Below are 21,006 nucleotides of genomic sequence, written 5' to 3' on the forward strand. Positions count from 1 at the left end.
TGGCTTTTGGAGATTTCCTTTTTCATTTCAACAAGTCTGTCACCCCTCTCAACACACTGTGTACCAACACCACCCCTCCTCTCTGTTCAGGAATCAGACCATATGGCGCAAATGGCACCCTATTCCCTATATAGGGCCCATAGGGCTTTGGTCAAAAGTAGTGCACTATGTAGGGAATATGATTCCATCCGGGATGCATCCAGAGCGTAAGTTGTTAACGTTAAGAGATAATCTTAGTAGTTCAGCATGAGGACATAGAAACACTCCCATACCAGATGACTAAGTTCCAGAATAGTGACATAAGAACTAGCTTCTTAATGACTCAGTAGTTCTTCTCTCAGAGGAACAATAACATCAAACAGCCTTTTTACCTTCTGTTGTTTTTTGTCTACGAGACAAAGAGCAGATTTCTTCAACTGAACATCAGCATGACAAATCCACAGACCTGTGTGAGGCCAGAGAGATATAGAGTAGAGAGGTGTAATACCTGTGCCAGAGGTACTGTATAGAGCAGGCTGTAGAGAGAGAGAGAGTAGAGAGGTACCTGTTGGCATTGGTGGGTCTCTGGGTCCAGATACAGGGTGAGGAAACAGACTCCAGGCAGAGAGAGCGAGATGGTCCCCACACCACACCACCGCAAGCCTGGCTGTCCTCCTGCTACTGCTGCCACCACCACAACAGCCTTACTGACTGTCTCTCTCTCTCTGTTCTCCCTCTCTCTCCCCTCCTACCTTCCATCCTCAGTCCTGTCTGCTCTGGGATTTATCAGATGCCACTATCCCCCTATCCCTTTCCTCCCCCTCCAGTGCAGTCTGTAACACAGCTGGGTTCTATGTAGTTAGTAACCTTGTCCTCCTGCTAATGGACATGCATGTGCTCCACTTTGACAGCAGCCCTCTGTAAATCAGTCACCTATTATAAGCAGTGTGTGTGTGTGTGTGTGTGCGCACAAGGTAATATAATGTTTGTTTCTGGCAATACTGTTTCCCTGTCATAATGTAAGCCTGTATGCTGTAATTCTCCTGTCTTTGATTGCATAGCAAACACTGTCATTTGGTTTTCCATGCGCTGTGTAATACAACTGGAGAAAGATCATCATGAATTACTGACAGACAAACAGACTCTGTTAACTCTGTCCCAGAACCACAGCTATCACACAGACAGGGCTAGGAGGAGACACACACACACACACACACACACACACACTCTCCATTTGGTAGTGCAGTTACACATTAATACCAGAGGAGGGCAGCAGAAAGGATGAACCCAGTGACCTAAGGAAACCGAGTGGAACATTGATTACAGGCTACTGAATCACCAGGAGGCACAACCAATAACCTCTCATCTAACATATTATTCCACTCGAATTGCCATGAAAACACCATGTTTATTTTCAAACACACACAAATACAAACACACACTCCAGCTGAGGTTAATGTAAAGATCAACAGAGCTCTGGACTTCATTTTCAACAGACACAATCACAGTCCTCAGTTAATAAATAATCTTAATAAAGCCTTATTTCAATAACTGTTACTGAGATATGTGTTAATTATATACATTGTTATTGACTTGATTTGTGCCACTTTCTATTGGGGAATTATTTGAGCATTTCCCCTCAGGAATGTGATTGACCTTTGAGTTGAGCTGAGCAGTGAGAGTTTTCCAGCCTGGTTCTGTTAATATATGACTTGTGTGTATTGTTGCACTGGATGTCAGGTATGTAGTCAATCATTAGCCTGCTCTATGACTGGGCTGGTCTGCACATGACAGCTGTCAGGTTAGACACCCTGTCGGAGAGGCAGGACTGCTGCTAACTGGGACCAGGGTTATCATTTGGGCCGTAGCCTGTGCGTCACATCACTTTCCCTATAGAAATAGATAAGAAGTCCTGGGTCTGCCACCATCGGGGTCGTGTTGAGTAGGGCACAACGTAGGCTCTGTCACAGGCATTCATGTCCCCTTGGAAACCTGAGGGGCCCAAGGCTAGGCACATCAGCATCAGAGGCAGCACCATGCTCCACTATAGTCATGAGATCTGAATGTGACATCTGCATACCAGTGATGTGATCATACAGATTTACAGTCTGTGTCGTCACTAAGCAGCATGGAACATGATCCTCCCTGTGGGACAAAGACACTCTGAGGATAACGTGTTTAAAAGTTTTCCATGTTGATGGTCACTTAAATAGGTCCTCAGGGAATTTCCCATTAAACAGAACACATCTATGCTGTACCATGAACACATGTGGGAGTATTAGACCATGTGTACATGATCGAGCATTTCATCATGACTCTGGACCTCTGGGTAAACGTGGAGATGAAATAGGCTACTTCCTGCTAAGGTATCATTAATATGATCAACATGGCTGTATTTTACTGGGGCTCATCGGGGTGTCTAGCAGGCCGGGAGCCAGGTTCTATGATACATAATAACCCAAGTCATATTGCTGCTGTACACAACCACCAAGTCATGTAATGTACACAACAACCTTGCACCTTCAGTCCAGGCTGCTAGTTATCGCAGTCCTCCTGAGGAGACAGACAGATTCACTCCAGGATATTACAATACAGCTGCCAGGCTGTAACTCCTACAGTGTCCTGAGCCCTGAGACAGAGGGAGAGAGCTAATGGTCTTCACAGAGAGAGAATGGAGGCCCTGGCTGCAACAAGAGATTCGCCGGGGGGGTCAGAGGGCTGTTATGAAGGGTCACTAGAGGGTCAGGCTCGGGGGTCTGCTCGGAGGTCAGACTGAACAGGAAGACCCGTACCAAACATAGACCCCTCAGTGAAGACATGAAAACAAACGGTGTCAGCGAGCCAGCCTTTCGTCATGGTTTAGTGTTCTACCACAGTAAAGCACCATTTCAGCCAGTCTTTAAAACCCAGGCAGCCATCTACAGTATATCACCACTGCAGATACAGGTATAGATATAGACATAGGTAGAGATTTAAAGAGATAGAAATATGCAGACAGTTTCTCAGGAATTTAGTCTTGATTAACATACCAGGTCCAAAGCCCCAATGTCCACTACTCCTGACATGATCAACGCTAGAGATCTAACAATGACTGTTGCATTAGCTCTGACCTAGCAGTTGACCAATCTTCTGGTTTCCTCTCTGCTCTGTGGAGACAGATTATTTTAGAATGGGTTTGCCAGTAGAACAACCTCCAAGCATCTTGGAGTTAGTATGAAAATTACTTTGGGTGTTAGGCTGAGGAATTTAGCAAGGAATTCAAGTAAGCAAATCAAGAATCTAGCAGGAAATGTCCCTCCATGGTGGCATGAAAAGGTCATTGACTGTGGACAGAGGGTGTAGTGTGTACTGGCAGAGGGGGGGGAAAGGGGCGGACAAGCACGTGTGTGAGGGTCTGTGTGTGAGTACAGGGGAATTGGACACAGAGGGCCTATATAGTTACATTTGGGTGTGAAGTGTTGGGTTTTTCCACTGCCTTAGTAGCAGAAGCAGCAGATACAGGGAGAGATGCAGTCAGTCTGCTGTACAGATCTAGAGAGACAGAGTTGGGCTGCAGTAATATTGACAGGAAAGAGACACATTCCTCTAGAATAGAACCCAGGCCTCTTCCCTCATGCACATAGGCTGAGTTCCAAATCCTTCATCCTCACATCCTGCTGGAAAGAACCTGGCCTCATCCTCATTCCCTGCTGCAGTGAGGCTGGCCTCATCCTCATTCCCTGCTGCAGTGAGGCTGGCCTCATCCTCATTCCCTGCTGCAGAGAGGCAGCTTCATCCTCATTCCCTGCTGCAGTGAGACTGGCTTCATCCATATACCCTGCAGCAGAGAGGCTGACCTCATCCATATACCCTGCAGCAGAGAGGCTGACCTCATCATCATACCCTGCTGCAGCGAGACTGGCTTCATCCATATACCCTGCAGCAGAGAGGCTGGCTTCATTCTCATTCCCTGCTGCAGTGAGACTGGCCTCATCCTCATTCCCTGCTGCAGTGAGGCTGGCCTCATCCTCATTCCCTGCTGCAGTGAGGCTGGCTTCATCCTCATTCCCTGCTGCAGTGAGGCTGGCTTCATCCATATACCCTGCAGCAGGGAGGCTGGCCTCATCCTCATTCCCTGCTGCAGGGAGGCTGGCCTCATTCTCATACTCTGCTGCAGTGAGGCTGGCTTCATCCATATACCCTGCAGCAGAGAGGCTGGCTTCATCCTCATTCCCTGCTGCAGTGAGACTGGCCTCATCCTCATTCCCTGCTGCAGTGAGAGTGGCCTCATCCTCATTCCCTGCTGCAGTGAGGCTGGCCTCATCCTCATACCCTGCAGCAGAGAGGCTGGCCTCATCCTCATACCCTGCAGCAGAGAGGCTGGCCTCATCCTCATACCCTGCTGCAGAGAGGCTGGCTTCATCCTCATACCCAGCAGCAGGGAGGCTGGCCTCATCCTCATTCCCTGCTGCAGGGAGGCTGGCCTCATTCTCATACTCTGCTGCAGTGAGGCTGGCTTCATCCATATACCCTGCAGCAGAGAGGCTGGCTTCATCCTCATTCCCTGCTGCAGTGAGACTGGCCTCATCCTCATTCCCTGCTGCAGTGAGAGTGGCCTCATCCTCATTCCCTGCTGCAGTGAGACTGGCCTCATCCTCATTCCCTGCTGCAGTGAGGCTGGCTTCATCCTCATTCCCTGCTGCAGTGAGGCTGGCTTCATCCATATACCCTGCAGCAGGGAGGCTGGCCTCATCCTCATTCCCTGCTGCAGGGAGGCTGGCCTCATTCTCATACTCTGCTGCAGTGAGGCTGGCTTCATCCATATACCCTGCAGCAGAGAGGCTGGCTTCATCCTCATTCCCTGCTGCAGTGAGGCTGGCTTCATCCATATACCCTGCAGCAGAGAGGCTGGCTTCATCCTCATTCCCTGCTGCAGTGAGAGTGGCCTCATCCTCATTCCCTGCTGCAGTGAGGCTGGCTTCATCCTCATTCCCTGCTGCAGTGAGGCTGGCTTCATCCATATACCCTGCAGCAGGGAGGCTGGCCTCATCCTCATTCCCTGCTGCAGTGAGGCTGGCTTCATCCATATACCCTGCAGCAGAGAGGCTGGCTTCATCCTCATTCCCTGCTGCAGTGAGGCTGGCTTCATCCATATACCCTGCAGCAGAGAGGCTGGCTTCATCCTCATTCCCTGCTGCAGTGAGGCTGGCTTCATCCATATACCCTGCAGCAGGGAGGCTGGCCTCATTCTCATACTCTGCTGCAGTGAGGCTGGCTTCATCCATATACCCTGCAGCAGAGAGGCTGGCTTCATCCTCATTCCCTGCTGCAGTGAGGCTGGCTTCATCCATATACCCTGCAGCAGAGAGGCTGGCCTCATCCTCATACCCTGCTGCGGTGAGGCTGGCCTCATCCATATACCCTGCAGCAGAGAGGCTGGCCTCATCCTCATACCCTGCAGCAGAGAGGCTGGCCTCATCCTCATACCCTGCAGCAGAGAGGCTGGCCTCATCCTCATTCCCTGCTGCAGGGAGGCTGGCCTCATTCTCATACTCTGCTGCAGTGAGGCTGGCTTCATCCATATACCCTGCAGCAGAGAGGCTGGCTTCATCCTCATTCCCTGCTGCAGTGAGGCTGGCTTCATCCATATACCCTGCAGCAGAGAGGCTGGCCTCATCCTCATACCCTGCTGCGGTGAGGCTGGCCTCATCCATATACCCTGCAGCAGAGAGGCTGGCCTCATGCTCATACCCTGCAGCAGAGAGGCTGGCCTCATCCTCATACCCTGCAGCAGAGAGGCTGGCCTCATCCTCATACCCTGCTGCAGAGAGGCTGGCTTCATCCTCATACCCTGCAGCAGGGAGGCTGGCCTCATCCTCATTCCCTGCTGCAGGGAGGCTGGCCTCATTCTCATACTCTGCTGTAGTGAGGCTGGCTTCATCCATATACCCTGCAGCAGAGAGGCTGGCTTCATCCTCATTCACTGCTGCAGTGAGGCTGGCTTCATCCATATACCCTGCTGCGGTGAGGCTGGCCTCATCCTCATACCCTGCTGCGGTGAGGCTGGCCTCATCCATATACCCTGCAGCAGAGAGGCTGGCCTCATCCTCATTCCCTGCTGCAGTGAGGCTGGCCTCATCCTCATACCCTGCAGCAGAGAGGCTGGCCTCATCCTCATACCCTGCAGCAGAGAGGCTGGCCTCATCCTCATACCCTGCTGCAGTGAGGCTGGCCTCATCCTCATACCCTGCTGCAGTGAGACTGGCCTCAACCTCATTCCCAAATGCAGAGTCAAAGACTGGATAATTCCTTCACTCTGTGGGACAGGACAAACCTGATAGATATTGGACTACAGTCTCTGCTCTATAGGCCTACTCTGCCAAACATTTATATAATGCATAATGGATTTGGGAATGGCGTACACTGTAGCAACTCACTTGTATGGTATGGCTGCAGCAGTTGAATAGGACCCACACACACTCCCACAAAGCCGTAGCTGGAGTGTCACTGCAATGCCAGCAGATGGGAAGCATGACTAAGATCGCTGGACAAGCTTCCCTGGAATTTGGGGTGAAATTATACAAACTTCCAGTAACTCCCAGTCACTCCCTCCCACAGTCTGTTATACTACCCGTCTCTATGGCCGGGTAACCCCCAGACCTGGTTTCAAATAATATTTGCAATGTTTCCAATACTTTGAGCGTTTGTTCTAGCCTATATGATAACCTGCAAACCTTGTCTTTCTGCACTATTAGTCCATTAAGCCAGGTAAGCTCAATCAAGCACAGATAAAGTATTTTAAATGATTAAAATAGTATTTGAACCCAGATGTGATAGCACAATCCCTCCCTCTCCTCGCCTGCTATGTGAATGGAGCTGGTCAGCTGGAGACAGGCCACAACAGGGCATGGAGAAGGTCAGTTCACTGGACAGACTCTAACACCACTGTCTGTGACAAAAAGGTCAGTGCATTCATACTACCCCCAATGAAGAATCTCCATTGAAACAGCGTTTTAGTCCATGACTACGCTAAATCCATGTCCAGGAAACCAGCCCTATATGTTTGTAATGTGTGTTATGTAAAGCCCGTGACATCTCGATGGATCAATAAAGTTCAATGAAATTCCATTCTGGGGACAAAGTCAGACCTTTATGACGTACCGTGGGGACCGGAATTATTTGATCCCTTGATCATGAGGAGCAAAAAAACGGTATTTTTTTTGTTTTATGTTTTATTGTCACATACACTGGATAGGTGCAGTGAAATGTGTTGTTTTACAGCAGGGGTGTCAAAGTCAAATGGACGGAGGGCCAAATAAAAAATTTAGCTACAAGCCGAGGGCCGGACTGTTCGAATGTTCATTGAAAAATTTTTAAATGACGCATATAGTCTAGTGAACCTAATTGAACCTACTGAAAACCTAACAAATATATTCCAATATGATCAGATAAATAAAGCAATATTTTCTTATGGCTCTGTCAGTAATCTTTAATTTTCAACAGACACAAAAGACAAATTTCCTTTATATAAAAATCCCCATAACATGAACATTAAATGAAAGAAACCGGTATTCAAGGCACCATCAGTAGCCTATATTTTCTATTTTAGCAAAAGTGGGCTAAATTTACTTCAAAGAAAAAAACAATAATAGCAATTTTCTATCATCCACTCAACTGAAATATTTTTAAAATATAATTGGATTGAAATACAATAAAATAAAGTGCAAAAATCTATTAATCAAAAACAACACTTTGTTTAAGGAGAAGTAACATGCAGTGAAAACAAATATTAAACTTTAACTTTTAAACTTGAACTGTGTGATAAGGCAAATCACCATGCTCCGTTTCTAACTCCGTCAGAAATGCCTTGAACTGGCGGTGATTCAAACCTTTGGCTCTGATAAAGTTAACTGTGCGCGTGATGATGCTCATTACATGCTCCATTTTCAAGGCTTTACCGCACAACGCTTCCTGGTGTATGATACAATGATAAGCTGTCAGCTCACCTGTCGCGTTTTCCTCTTGCATCTTTTCCCGTATCTTCGCCACCAGTCCGCTCCTGTGTCCACACATCGCAGGTGCTCCGTCGGTTGTCAAACCCACGAGTTTTTCCCAAGGCAGCTCCATCTCATTTACACATCTTGACACCTCTTCATACAAATCATGCCCCGTAGTTGTGCCATGCATAGGACGTAAAGCCAAAAACTCCTCTGTCACGCTTAGGCTGGAGTCCACTCCGCGGATGAAAATTGACAACTGGGCAATGTCAGAAATGTCGGTGCTCTCATCCACAGCCAAGGAATATGCAATGAAATCTTTTCCCTTTTTCACAAGCTGCTCTTTTAGATTGATGGACAACTGGTCTACTCTCTCGGCAATGGTGTTTCTGCTCAGACTCACATTTAAAAAGAGTTGCCTTTTTTCTGGGCAAACTTCGTCACAAACTTTAATCATGCAGTTTTTGATGAAATCCCCCTCCGTAAATGGCCGGGCTGATTTAGCGATCTCTTCTGCCAAAATAAAACTGGCCTTGACAGCAGCCTGGCCTTGTGATTTGGCTTTTTTGAACAGAGCCTGTCGAGATTTGAGGCCTCGTTTTAATTCCTCTGCCTTTTGTAGCCTTTGTTCCATGTCCATATTCTTGTTTTTGTCCGCGTGTTTCGTTTCATAATGTCGTCTCAGATTATACTCTTTCAGTACCGCCACACTTTCTCCACACAGAAGACACACAGGTTTTCCAGCTACCTCCGTGAACATATACTCCGACTCCCACCTTGTTTGAAACCCCGGTTCTCAGTGTCCACCTTCCGTTTTGCCATTTTTGATGGGTATCTGAAAGTTAATTTTACTGTGATGCTGACGACTGCTGTGCCAATAAATATTGAAATGAAGCAGCCTACTGCTCGGTGCGTCACCGTTGCATTGTGGGAAATGTAGTATTGGTGCGTGTAAAAGATCTGCGGGCTGCCGGCTTGCTGCGGTCTGCGGGCCGGTTCTAATAATAAATCAAGATCATCCCAGGGGCCGTAAAAAACCTTCTCGCGGGCCGGATGTGGCCCGCGGGCCTTGACTCTGACATATGTGTTTTACAGGGTCAGCCAAAGTAGTACGGCGCCTTGCTCAAGGGCACATCAATAGATTTTCACCTTGTCGACTCGGGTATTCGACCTCAATTCCTGGACCAACGTTCTAACCGCTAGGCTACCTGCCGCCCACACTGCCTGGAGTTTGATAAAAGGCATTGGCACTTGGATCAGAACCGGTGCTGTGGTCAGATGACATGAAAATAGAGCTCTTTGGCCCCACTAGTGGTGGGTTTGGCGTTGCAAAACAGAATCATATGCAGAAAAGTACCTCAATACCTACAGTAAAATAGGGTGGTTGATTTTTGATGTTACGGGGTCATTTTGCTTCCACTGGTCTTAGGGCCCTTGTCAAGGTCAACGGCATCATGAACTTTACCAAGTGGATCTTCCAGCATGTCAATAACCCCAAGCTCTAATCAAAATCCACAAAGAAATGGTTAATTGACCACAAAATGTACATTTTGCTATGGCCATCTCAGTCCCCAGACTTGAACCCGATTGAAAACGTGTGGTTTTAATTGGAGAGGGCAGTCCATAAGAAGGATGAAGGATTTCAAGGATCTGGAAAGATTCTGTATGGAGAAATGGTCTAAGATCCCTCCCAATGTGTTCTCCAATCTCATAAAACATTAGAGAAAAAGGCTCAGCGTCGCTATCCTCACAAGGGGAGGATGCTGGACTATTGACAACAGGGGTGCCGATAATTATGACCCATATCTTGAGGTTCTTTTGTATTACTTTCTCTGGGTAATTGTATTAGTACAAAATAATATCATTTTCCATATTTTGTTTTCATACAGTATCAGTATTTGTTTTATTCATTTTATACATGCCTTACAAGCGAATAATAATGTGTGAGGTTTACAAAGGACAAAGCAAGTATTACATTTCTAGGGTTGGCAATCTATTCTTAACCCTAAGCCTAAGAATATGATTCCACAAAGTAAATGCCTTCTCCTATATGTTGAATTAAGATACGACAGGTGTTTATAGCAGGAACAAAATGGTTTTCTTCTTAACAGAGAGAACCTTTAAGATCCTTTCCATGACTGTGACAGCCATGAGTCATATAAGGATTAGACTTATGTTGACAAAAAGAAAAGTTACATCCAATACGACAACATACCATATTTTCTGCTATCATCGTCTCTGACCTAAATAGCTGACACACACACACCAGACAGCTTTGATCTGAGCAGTCAGATCCAGACACATGATTCTACAGGCCTCTTCCTCCTCTACCCAAGATCATCACGATACCTCCACATGAAACAGAGTCGGAAAATACCTCCACAGAACCACACAGTCTAGCTGCGTCAATCAGTCAAACAACAATAACTCCAGTGTCTCGCCTCTCTATCTGTCGATCTGTCTGTCGGTCCACAGAAACAGCTAAACATGAATCCACTGACTCCTCTGAGACGTTAGAGGCCAGCTGCCTATGTCTCGCTGAGAATACAGGCAGTGTATATTCTGACTCCTGCCAGGGACAGTGACTAAATGAGGACTAAACTCTTCCTGAGGCTTTACTGCTGACTGATGGAGAGTTCTCTGCTCTACTCTGAGGTGAAATGTGGCCAAGCTTCGATTCAGTTTCTGGGCCCACAGCCTGCCTTTCACACCTGCAGGGGGAGGAGGAGGAGGAGGGGAGACCCGCCTATATCACCTCTGCTGTAATGCATGCCCCCTCTCCCAAACATGCTCCAACCCCAGGTAAGCCATCCACAGCACTCTGGGCAAAAGACAAAAGGCACATGGAGGAACAGGGAAGGATTGCCGCTCCTCTCCTCTCAGGTCAAACTCTCTCTGTGGACTCATGTTGGACATAATAGAACCCTAATGACAGACCTGAAGGCAGGGCCAGGCCAGGGAACACACACACACACACACACACACACACAGTTGACTAATCCTGTGAGCAGATAACAGCAGCAGAGTAATGAAGGCTGAAGGTCAAGTCAGTCATTGTTTGACCATAAACTCATTCATATTGCTTACTGTGCTGGCTATCGCCAGGGACATTATCTTCTACGCACATATATCTTATTGCTTAATCAGTTTGTTAGTTCCTCTATTGTATTGCTACAGTACCTTCAGAAATTATTTTCTTGCCTATGCTGCTCTGTACCATCACTCATTCATATATATCCTTATGTACATATTCTTTATCCCCTTACACTGTGTATAAGACAGTAGTTTAGGAATTGTTAGTTAGATTACTTGTTGGTTATTACTGCATTGTCGGAACTAGAAGCACAAGCATTTCGCTACACTCGCATTAACATCTGCTAACCATGTGTATGTGACAAATACATTTGATTTGATTTATAAGCCTTGACCTATTCCACATTTTGTTATAGCCTGAATTCAAAATGGATTAGTTTTTTATTTCTCACTCACTTACACACAATACCTCCATAATGAAAAGTGAAAACATGTTTTTCAAAATGTTTGCAAATGTATTGAAAATGAGCTACAGAAATATCTAATTTACATAAGTATTCACACCCCTGAGTCAATACATGTTAGACAATCACCTTTGGCAGCGAGAATCAATCAAATTTATTTATAAAGCCCTTCTTACATCAGCTGATGTCACAAAGTGCTGTACAGAAACCCAGCCTAAAACCCTAAACAGCAAAAGCAATGCAGGTGTATGAGCACGAACAGCTGTGAGTCTTTCTGGGTATGTCACTAAGAACTTGGATTGTACAGTATGTATTATTCTTTAAAGAATTCTTCAAGCTCTGTCAAGTTGCTTGTTGATCATTGCTAGAAAGTCATTTTCAAGTCTTGCCATATATTTTCAAGCCGACTGAATTCAAACCTGTGACTAGGCCTCTGAGGAACATTCAATGTCATCTTGGTAGGCAACTCCAGTGTATATTTGGACTTGTGATTTAGGTTATTGTCCTGCTGAAAAGTGAATTTGTCTCCCAGTGTCTGTTGGAAAGCAAACTGAACCAGGTTTTCCTCTAGGATTTTGCCTTTGCTTAGCTCTATTCCATTGATTTTTATCCTAAACAACTCCCTAGTCCTTGCCGATGACAAGCATACCCATAACATGATGCACCCCCCACCATGCTTGAAAATATGACGAGTGGTACTCAGTGATGTGTTTTGTTGGATTTGCCACAAACATAACAACGTTGTTAATCCAGTCCCCATTGGCCTCATGGTGAAATCCCTGAGTGGTTTCCTTCCTCTCTGGCAAATGAGTTAGGAAGGACGCTTGTATCATTGAAGTTAATGGGTGTATTGATACAACATTCAAAGTGTAACTAATAACTTCACCATGCTTATTCAATGTCTGCTTTTTTTACCATCTACCATAGGTGCCCTTCTTTGCGAGGAATTGGAAAACCTCCCTGGTCTTTGTGGTTGAATCTCTGTTTGAAATTCACTGCTTGACTGAGGGAACTTACAGATAATTGTATGTGTGAGGTACAGAGATGAGGTGGTCATTCAAAAATCACGTTAAACACCATTATTGCTCACAGAGTGAGTCCATGCAACCTATTATGTAACACGTTAAGCAAATTTTTACTCCTGAACTTATTTAGGCTTGCCATAACAATGGGGTTGAATACGTATTGACTCAATACATTTCAGCTTTAAATGTTTAATTAATTTGCAAACATTTCTAAAAACATAATTCTACTTTGACATTATCGGGTATTGTGTGTAGGCCAGTGACACAAAATCTACATTTAATCCATTTTAAATTCAGGCTGTTAAACAACGAAATGTGGAACAAGTCAAGTGGTGTGAATACTTTCTGAAGGTACTGTAGGTCAGCTATCAGGGTTCAGGTGGGGCTGATAAGGAATAGCGTGTCATGCTCCCAACACACTGCACTTCCTGTGCTGTTGCCTTAACTTGCGTATTTTATTTAGGATCAATACAACAACACAGCTACCACACCAAATGACACATTATGTCTTACATACCTAGGGAATTGTGCACATAGTCAACCCTCTGGTATGTAGGAACACTGTGGTGTGCTAGTCTAAAACAACAATATTATTATTATTTACACAGCTTGCTAAATGTGTTATTACGTTAAGCAACACTAGAGTTACTTCCTGGCTGACAGAGTACAGCACCTTGCCATGTCCTTACGCACTGACAGACTGACAGACACTAGCTAGCGTTCATGCCCTCACACACACTAGCAGAGTAGGGCTGCTGCTAGATCAAGCTATAGGCTGATTAGATAACCATGACAGACTATGGCTCCCTGTCGCTGAACTTCACAGAGGAACAAGGAACTATCTGATTGTCCTTCACAATGTCAGTCTACACCAGCCTTCATATGGTCAACATCCACCATCATAATACCATGAGTGTCCAGAAGTTCTCATACTTAGAGTTTCCACCACCACTCCTACTACAGTATCTACTCAAGTAGCTCTAGTCCTGGATGTTATGTGCTGCTTGCTGAAGCTTAAGGCTGTCAGCAAACAGTACATAACACCCTGAACCAGAGCTATCACTCCTCCTCCTACCTCCAGCTATCCTCCGGAGTAGCTGTTGCCGGGCAATGATGCGTCCCAGGCGGTATCCGGAGCGACGGTGGTGGTGGTCCATCCTTAGATAGATATCCTGGCTCTCTTGGGTCATACTGCCCAGACAGTCCTGGCTGTCTTGACTCATACTGCTGCCCATACACTCACTGCCTGGCCCCTGGGGCTCAGAGTCTCTGTCAGACAGATCCCTGTACATGACTACTACTACAGCACTGGCACTGCTAGATTGACTGACAAACACTACACTGGCCCCTGACCGATAAACACACACTCTCAGACAGGATCCAGCAGCAGAAGGCTTCACATCCAGGCGCTAGCAGCCCAGTGTGATCTGAAAGGCTCGGGCTCGGAAGGAGAGCTGAGAGGCTAGAGGGGAGGGAGGAGGAGTGCCAGCACAACACTACACCTCTCCAGATCAGGTGACCGGACAGCAGCCAGTGGCAGATCAGTACTTGGAGTACTGCCCACCTTGCTGAGCTCTATCCAGTGTCTGTCTGTGTGAGTGAGGGAAAGGAACCGACTGAACGCTGGTCTGGAGGGAAATATAAATACCAGAAGAATGCCTGTGAACTGAGTAAGCACAGAGAGGAGGGAGGCAGGAGGACAAGACAGAGAGAAGGAAATGGGAGGGCTTAGAAAAACAGTACTGTCAGGACCCGCCCTGCCCAAAACAATCATACGCTGTGGAGAGTGGACCTGCACACAGGTGCCAAGTTTAGTCAGGATAAGGGAGTCTCTTTGCCATGCTGAGTAGACAGAGGAAAAAGAATGAAGAAAGTGAAGAGAAGGAGAGAGATGAACGAGAGGGAGAATGCTAATATCTCCTCCCCACCCCCACCATTCCACAACAACCCCCTCTCCACCCCCAGGCCCCTTCCCACACCCATACTCCAACACCACTCCCCACCCGTCTCCATTCACAGTGGGGCTCAACAGGACAGGAAGCCTGTGGCACCTTGTGAAGAAGAAACCATTGAGCCTAAACACCTGGATTATAATGAATCTCAACTCTACACTGGTTAATACAGACCCGAATAAGGTGGTTACTGGTTAATACAGACCCGAATAAGGTGGTTACTGGTTAATACAGACCCGAATAAGGTTGTTACTGGTACTGGTTAATGCAGACCCTAATAAGGTGGTTACTGGTTAATACAGACCCTAATAAGGTTGTTACTGGTACTGGTTAATACAGACCCTAATAAGGTGGTTACTGGTTAATACAGACCCTAATAAGGTGGTTACTGGTACTGGTTAATACAGACCCTAATAAGGTGGTTACTGGTTAATACAGACCCTAATAAGGTGGTTACTGGTACTGGTTAATACAGACCCTAATAAGGTGGTTACTGGTACTGGTTAATGCAGACCCTAATAAGGTGGTTACTGGTACTGGTTAATACAGACCCTAATAAGGTGGTTACTGGTTAATGCAGACCCTAATAAGGTTGTTACTGGTACTGGTTAATACAGACCCTAATAAGGTTGTTACTGGTACTGGTTAATACAGACCCTAATAAGGTGGTTACTGGTTAATACAGACCCGAATAAGGTGGTTACTGGTACTGGTTAATACAGACCCTAATAAGGTGGTTACTGGTTAATACAGACCCGAATAAGGTGGTTACTGGTACTGGTTAATACAGACCCTAATAAGGTGGTTACTGGTTAATACAGACCCTAATAAGGTTGTTACTGGTACTGGTTAATACAGACCCTAATAAGGTGGTTACTGGTTAATACAGACCCGAATAAGGTGGTTACTGGTACTGATTAATACAGACCCTAATAAGGTGGTTACTGGTTAATACAGACCCGAATAAGGTGGTTACTGGTACTGGTTAATACAGACCCTAATAAGCTTTCTGGTTCATTAAAACAGCCCCACTACAATAGCCCGAGTGTCAGACTGTTTCTGCTCTCTAGAGCACTAAACAGATCTTGGACCAGGTTACCGCCACAACACTTGAGAATGAGATATGATGATAAGATACAGTTGTCAACAGTGAAGTTTAAACTAAATAGTAATAAAAGTATATCTTGAGACTTGATAACTTTTCAGTAGTGTTTTTGCGTTTGGAACAGGATGGAACAACAGAAGTCATCATTCACATTTAAAATAGAGTCCACATCCTAACAGAGCAGACCCACTCACTCCCCGTCACATCGGGCCACTCTGGTGGTTTCCAGCCTCTCAACACACAGCCTGCCTCTGTGTAACCTGCAGCACAGGGCTCCACATGGGACTGGAACAGGACAGGGGTAGGAGTGGGACTGGGGCTGCTAGTAAGCACACCACCAAGATAAACAGCCTCCCAAATGGCACCCTATTCCCTTTAGTGCTCTGGTCACAATTAGTGCACTATATGGGGAATAGGGTGGCGCCATTTGGGATGCAGCCAAACAGTCAAACAGCCCCTGTCCCTCTGGCTGGTAGGACCCTCCCAGGGCAACAAAGACCACCATTCACCCCTAGCTCACTTCAGAGCCCCCCAACCCTCTGCATGCTTTCATGCACTACCTCTGGCTTTGACTGGCTACACCAGGAGCTGTGACACTGTGGTACTGTGGATAAGCTGTTTATTCAGGTTGACTCCATTGTTAAACACACACCACACACACCCAGTGAGGGGGTGGAGGTCCCTGTCTCTGGTGTGTTGGGTGGCTGCACTGTTCTGAGTGTTCCTGTAGTCTGAGCTACGTGGTGATAGGTGCTCTGTGGTGATAGGTGCTCTGTGGTGATAGGTGCTCTGTGGTGATAGGTGCTCTGTGGTGATAGGTGCTCTGTGGTGATAGGTGCTCTGTGGTGATAGGTGCTCTGTGGTGATAGGTTGGAAGTAGTATTACTAGGTGGCTGAAACCAGGACTGATCAGAGAATAGAGTCAAATGGGTAAATGTTTAGGCTCTGGTCTGGTTTGATGTGGCGAGTGACTCAGAGATAGACGCTGGTAGCCCTGCATGGCTCTGGCTTTGGTCTGGCTCCTGTCCTATGGTAGCCTCAGAATGACGGATGAATTCCACCCCATGATCTAAATAATCAACCCTTTAGACTGGGTCTGATGCTGGGCTGCAGTAGGAATGTCCTCTTCGATTCTAAGAACTGAGGACATTTCAAAGAGAGAAACCCTAGGACAGATATGACTGTAGCAGGTGCTTTCACTTTGAGGACACAGCAAACACAGTCTTGTCTGGGAGTCTCTTATTCATGCCAAGCACATGTTCTAGAGCAGGTGCTAACTGAAGAGAGCCTATATCCCTCATTATAAACTGGGTGGTTCGATCCCTGAAGGCTGATTGGCTAACAGCCATGGTATATCAGACCAAATACCCCCTGTATGACAAAACAGCTCTAATTACATTGGTAACCACCTCGGGGAGTTGTGATATATGGCCAATATACCACGGTTAAGGGCTGTCCAGGCACTCCGCATTGCATCATGCATAAGAACAGCCCTTAGCCGTGGTATATTGGCCATATACCACACCTCCTCAGATCTTATTGCTTAAACGACCCTCAATGTCAGCCAGGTCTTCTCATGGAGCTGGATTATAGGACATGTAACAGATGTTAGAATACCTCCTCAGTAAAAACACAACCAACAGGCATCTCTATGACCAGACCATTGCCAAAGAGGTGCTTGTACTCAGTGGTCTCATAGAAATGTAATAGATGTATTAGAATTATGACTCATTATGACAGTTAAAAGCAATAGACCACCAGTCAGCAAGGTCTGATCGACGCATGCACACACACAGGCCAGACACTCAGCTGTATCCAGCCAAGCCCAGCCCACAAACGGCCCCTCATTGTTTAGAGTGCTTCTAAACACACAGCAGGCCAAGGCTAGGAGGAGGTCCAATGGCTGGGCAGCTAGATGCATGGCACCATGGCATATCACCAGGATACAAATATGGAATAGAATGTTGGATTCATGTGTCCACCTTTCAAACAACGCAGCAACAATGAAGCAACAATGCAGCCACAGGGCTCTAAAGGCAGTTAAATCAGAGAGGTGTCTCAGTACTGCACAGTTGAGATGGAGTGACAGGGTTTAAACAACATTAAATACGCAGAAACAGAGATAGACATGCTTCTAAAACAAGGACAATATTGTGAAGGATGATCACACATAGCACCTACAGTATATAGTGTAGCAATAAAATATGCTTATAGCGGAGGTTTCCCGGACACAAATGAAGCCCAGTCCTGCACTAAAAACCAAACTCTTATGGAAAATCTCCATTGAAAATGCTATATAGTCTAGGACTGTGTCCAGGAAACCCAGCCCATAGTGATGCAATAAGAAAACAGAACTGACACCAATCTGATTCAATTACAATCTCCAGGGACAGTTGAGGGCAACTTCCATCACATAACATAATTATAACAGTGAAATACAGATGGAGAATGGAATCCCTCTCAGATATTTCATGACCTACGAGACTACTGGGCTGTCCTACTGTATGGATAATTTGACTGGCACCACCTAGTGGTGTACTCGGCTCACTACACACACAGACCAAGCTTCAGGAGCTCCTTAGAAAATACAATATCATTCTCCCAGCAAGCAGCTCCAGCCATATTTTAAATCTCTGACAGAAAGGTACCTGAAGGAAATAACGCTCAGTGGATGTCCCAAATGGCATCCCATTCCCTGTATAGTGCACTACTTTTTTTTTACCAGAACCGTATAGGCCCCTGGGTCAAAAGTAGTGCACTATATAGGGAATGATATTTGGGATGAATAATCTTCACATTTGAATTATGAGGCAAACTAATCGAGGAAACATCCTATAACCATTAAGTACAGCCTTCAGCAGCAGTGACAGTAGGGGGTCTGGACTCTAACTCACAGTTTCAAACCTCACCTACATGCTTAGCTTCAATTCACATTGGGATAATAATGGGTCTTGCTTTGGAGCTACACGTGAGAACATTACTCACATATTTTGTGATATTGTTTTAATTTCATCCAAATGAATCAATAAAACCAACCAGCAGTGAATAAGAAGTCAAACTGTATTATAACTTGTTTTGGGAAATTCTAATTATTATTGTAAATTAGAAGATCTTTAAACGAATAATTAAGAGGGAGGTAAATCCCATGTGACACTAAGGTAAGTACACCTGGTGGACACGTGTTAATGGGTATGATTATTGTAGAAGACTAATTATGAGGACAACTGTGCAGAATGTATTCTGTACACATAGCCTGCGTTTACACAGGCAGCCCACGGATGCAAGGACTGACCATCCATGATATCAATTATAGTTGTAACCATGTTTTTAGGCTATATCGTTTTTGTTGACATTAACTTTGTTAACAGACATTGCCGTAAAACAAGCCTATATGTTGGGTTCTGATGCGGTGTGGCAGTTGAACAAAGCTTATATGAGGCATTTATAAGATACATTCTTCAAGAGTCAATGAATCTAACAACTGTTGATTTCCCCTTTACATTCTCTTGGTTCATTGTGATTAGAAAATTAACTACAACGGCCAGATTTGTAATTTAGTGGGCTTATTAAACCACTTGTTTAATAAAACTATGTTAGAAACCGTTCTGTGCTCAAATCTGTCAAATATATATTTTAAATATAACAAAATTAAGAATGGGTATTTTCTTACAACAAATAAAATCAAATAAATATTGTGTGTATTCAATACTACACCGATACTTGGAGACTGACCTGCGAGTCTTCGATCCCTGACATTTTTCCATAGTAGATCCCAGGCTTTCGACGTGGAATCGCGCAGCGTCTCACTGAAACACCGCCGCAGCTTCAGTTTCATCGACTTGCTCTTAGTTGTCATAGTAAATCCGTGAGTCCACCATAATAAATCAAATCCCGGTCCTCATGAACCAATTATTGGTTCATTCACCTGGATTTACCACCTGCGCTCGCGGCGATGCTTCCTCGCCTGATTAGTACTGAGTTACTGCCACAGAGTGTAACCATTAATTAACCAGCCATACATTTAACCAACGAACAGATGTTCCGTATTAAGTATCCATCTTTGCCAAGTCATTCAGTTAAACGATATTTAACTCACTCCCTAGAAAAAGGATCGACCGGACGATTCGGCAGCCCCCGTGCCAGACAAAGCTAGGAGCAGATGTGTGGCTGTTTGAAGTTTCCACCACGGTGACGGTCAGTCTGTATGCATAGATAGACTATACTAGCTGCTCTCTCTCCCTACCTCTATCTTTCACCCCTCCACTTCCCCCCCCTTCCTTCTTCCCTCTCACTCACCAGGCTACTCTCACTTTCACTACACTTAACAGAGCATTCACTCTTGTGACTAATAGGTAATGACCATGGAATGTTACAGGACAATTGGAATTAGGGCTACATCAAAATGGATTCATAAAGATGTTGGGTTTTATGTATAAATACAATTTAAACAAGTGAGTTAAAATGAAGTGTCTTTTTGTTTCTGATACACAAACCTATCAGAGGTCAAACCCGCCTGAAGGAGAGGAAAGGTTAACCTTATTGACTTTGCTGTGTCAATACCACACCAGACATCATAGTGACTTTGCTGTGTCAATATCACACCAGACATCATAGTGACTTTGCTGTGTCAATATCACACCAGACATCATAGTGACTTTGCTGTGTCAATATCACACCAGACATCATTGTGACTTTGCTGTGTCAATATCACACCAGACATCATTGTGACTTTGCTGTGTCAATATCACACCAGACATCATAGTGACTTTGCTGTGTCAATATCATATCAATTTCAACTCCAGATATTATTGTGACAGAGGACAGGGAGCAACAACCTGTTCAGTCTGTAGTAGAGTACTCCATGTGTCTTCAATAGCTTTCATATACAAAAACATAAACCGCTTCATGGAGTTAATGGCCTGGGGCGCCATGAGTAAGTACAGTGTAAAAGTAGTGTAATAACTGTCTTATTCCCTGTTAAGCCTATGTCTGACCTATCATATAATGGCAACCTAGCTAAACCTCAGCAGGCAATGATACAGTAATAAAATTCTCTCAGATATATAATACACAATGACCAGCTGAAAACTGACAGACAGCTTCTATAATGGATAGTTCTGACCTGGCATGGAAAACATGTTTACATTGCCAAAGAAAGTGAAATAGATAATAAACAAAAATTAAATAAATAATGAAATATTAACAGTAAACATTACACTCACAAAAGTTCCAAAACTATAAAGATATTTAATATTATGTCTATATATAGTGTTGTAATTATTTTTTTTCCCGAATTCTTTGAAATATGTGTCTCTAATATGGTCATACATTTGTCAGGAGGTCAGGAAGTGCTGCTCAATTTCCACCTTATTTTGTGGGCAGTGTGTGGTCTTCGGCTGCCTTTCTCAATAGCAAGGCTATGCTCACTGAGTCTGTACATAATTAAAATATTTCCTTTAAAAATTTTTTTTT

The 21,006-nt window shown here is 45.1% G+C and overlaps 1 protein-coding gene across 6 annotated transcripts in view; it reads right to left on the reverse strand.

Moving 5' to 3' along the window:
* Window positions 1-21,006, reverse strand: part of LOC135552822 (stAR-related lipid transfer protein 13-like) — a 107,791-nt gene that overhangs the window by 35,833 nt on the left and 50,952 nt on the right. The window contains exons 1-2 of one of the 6 annotated variants that reach the window (XM_064984695.1): window positions 545-1,052; window positions 372-445 (exon numbers count right to left, since the gene is read on the reverse strand). The exons of 2 other annotated variants lie outside the window; for them this stretch is intronic. Coding sequence is in view for 3 of the 4 variants with exons in the window: in XM_064984691.1 (XP_064840763.1) it covers window positions 13,553-13,769 (217 nt within the window). In the remaining variant the exon portion in view is untranslated. Of the gene's footprint in view, window positions 1-371; window positions 446-544; window positions 1,053-13,552; window positions 13,911-19,266; window positions 19,711-21,006 lie in introns of those variants that run through there. 3 more of the 6 variants (XM_064984692.1, XM_064984691.1, XM_064984694.1) reach the window with 3 other exon arrangements.

This window comes from Oncorhynchus masou, chromosome 13 (assembly GCF_036934945.1).
Source record: "Oncorhynchus masou masou isolate Uvic2021 chromosome 13, UVic_Omas_1.1, whole genome shotgun sequence".
Taxonomy (NCBI): Eukaryota; Metazoa; Chordata; class Actinopteri; order Salmoniformes; family Salmonidae; genus Oncorhynchus; species Oncorhynchus masou.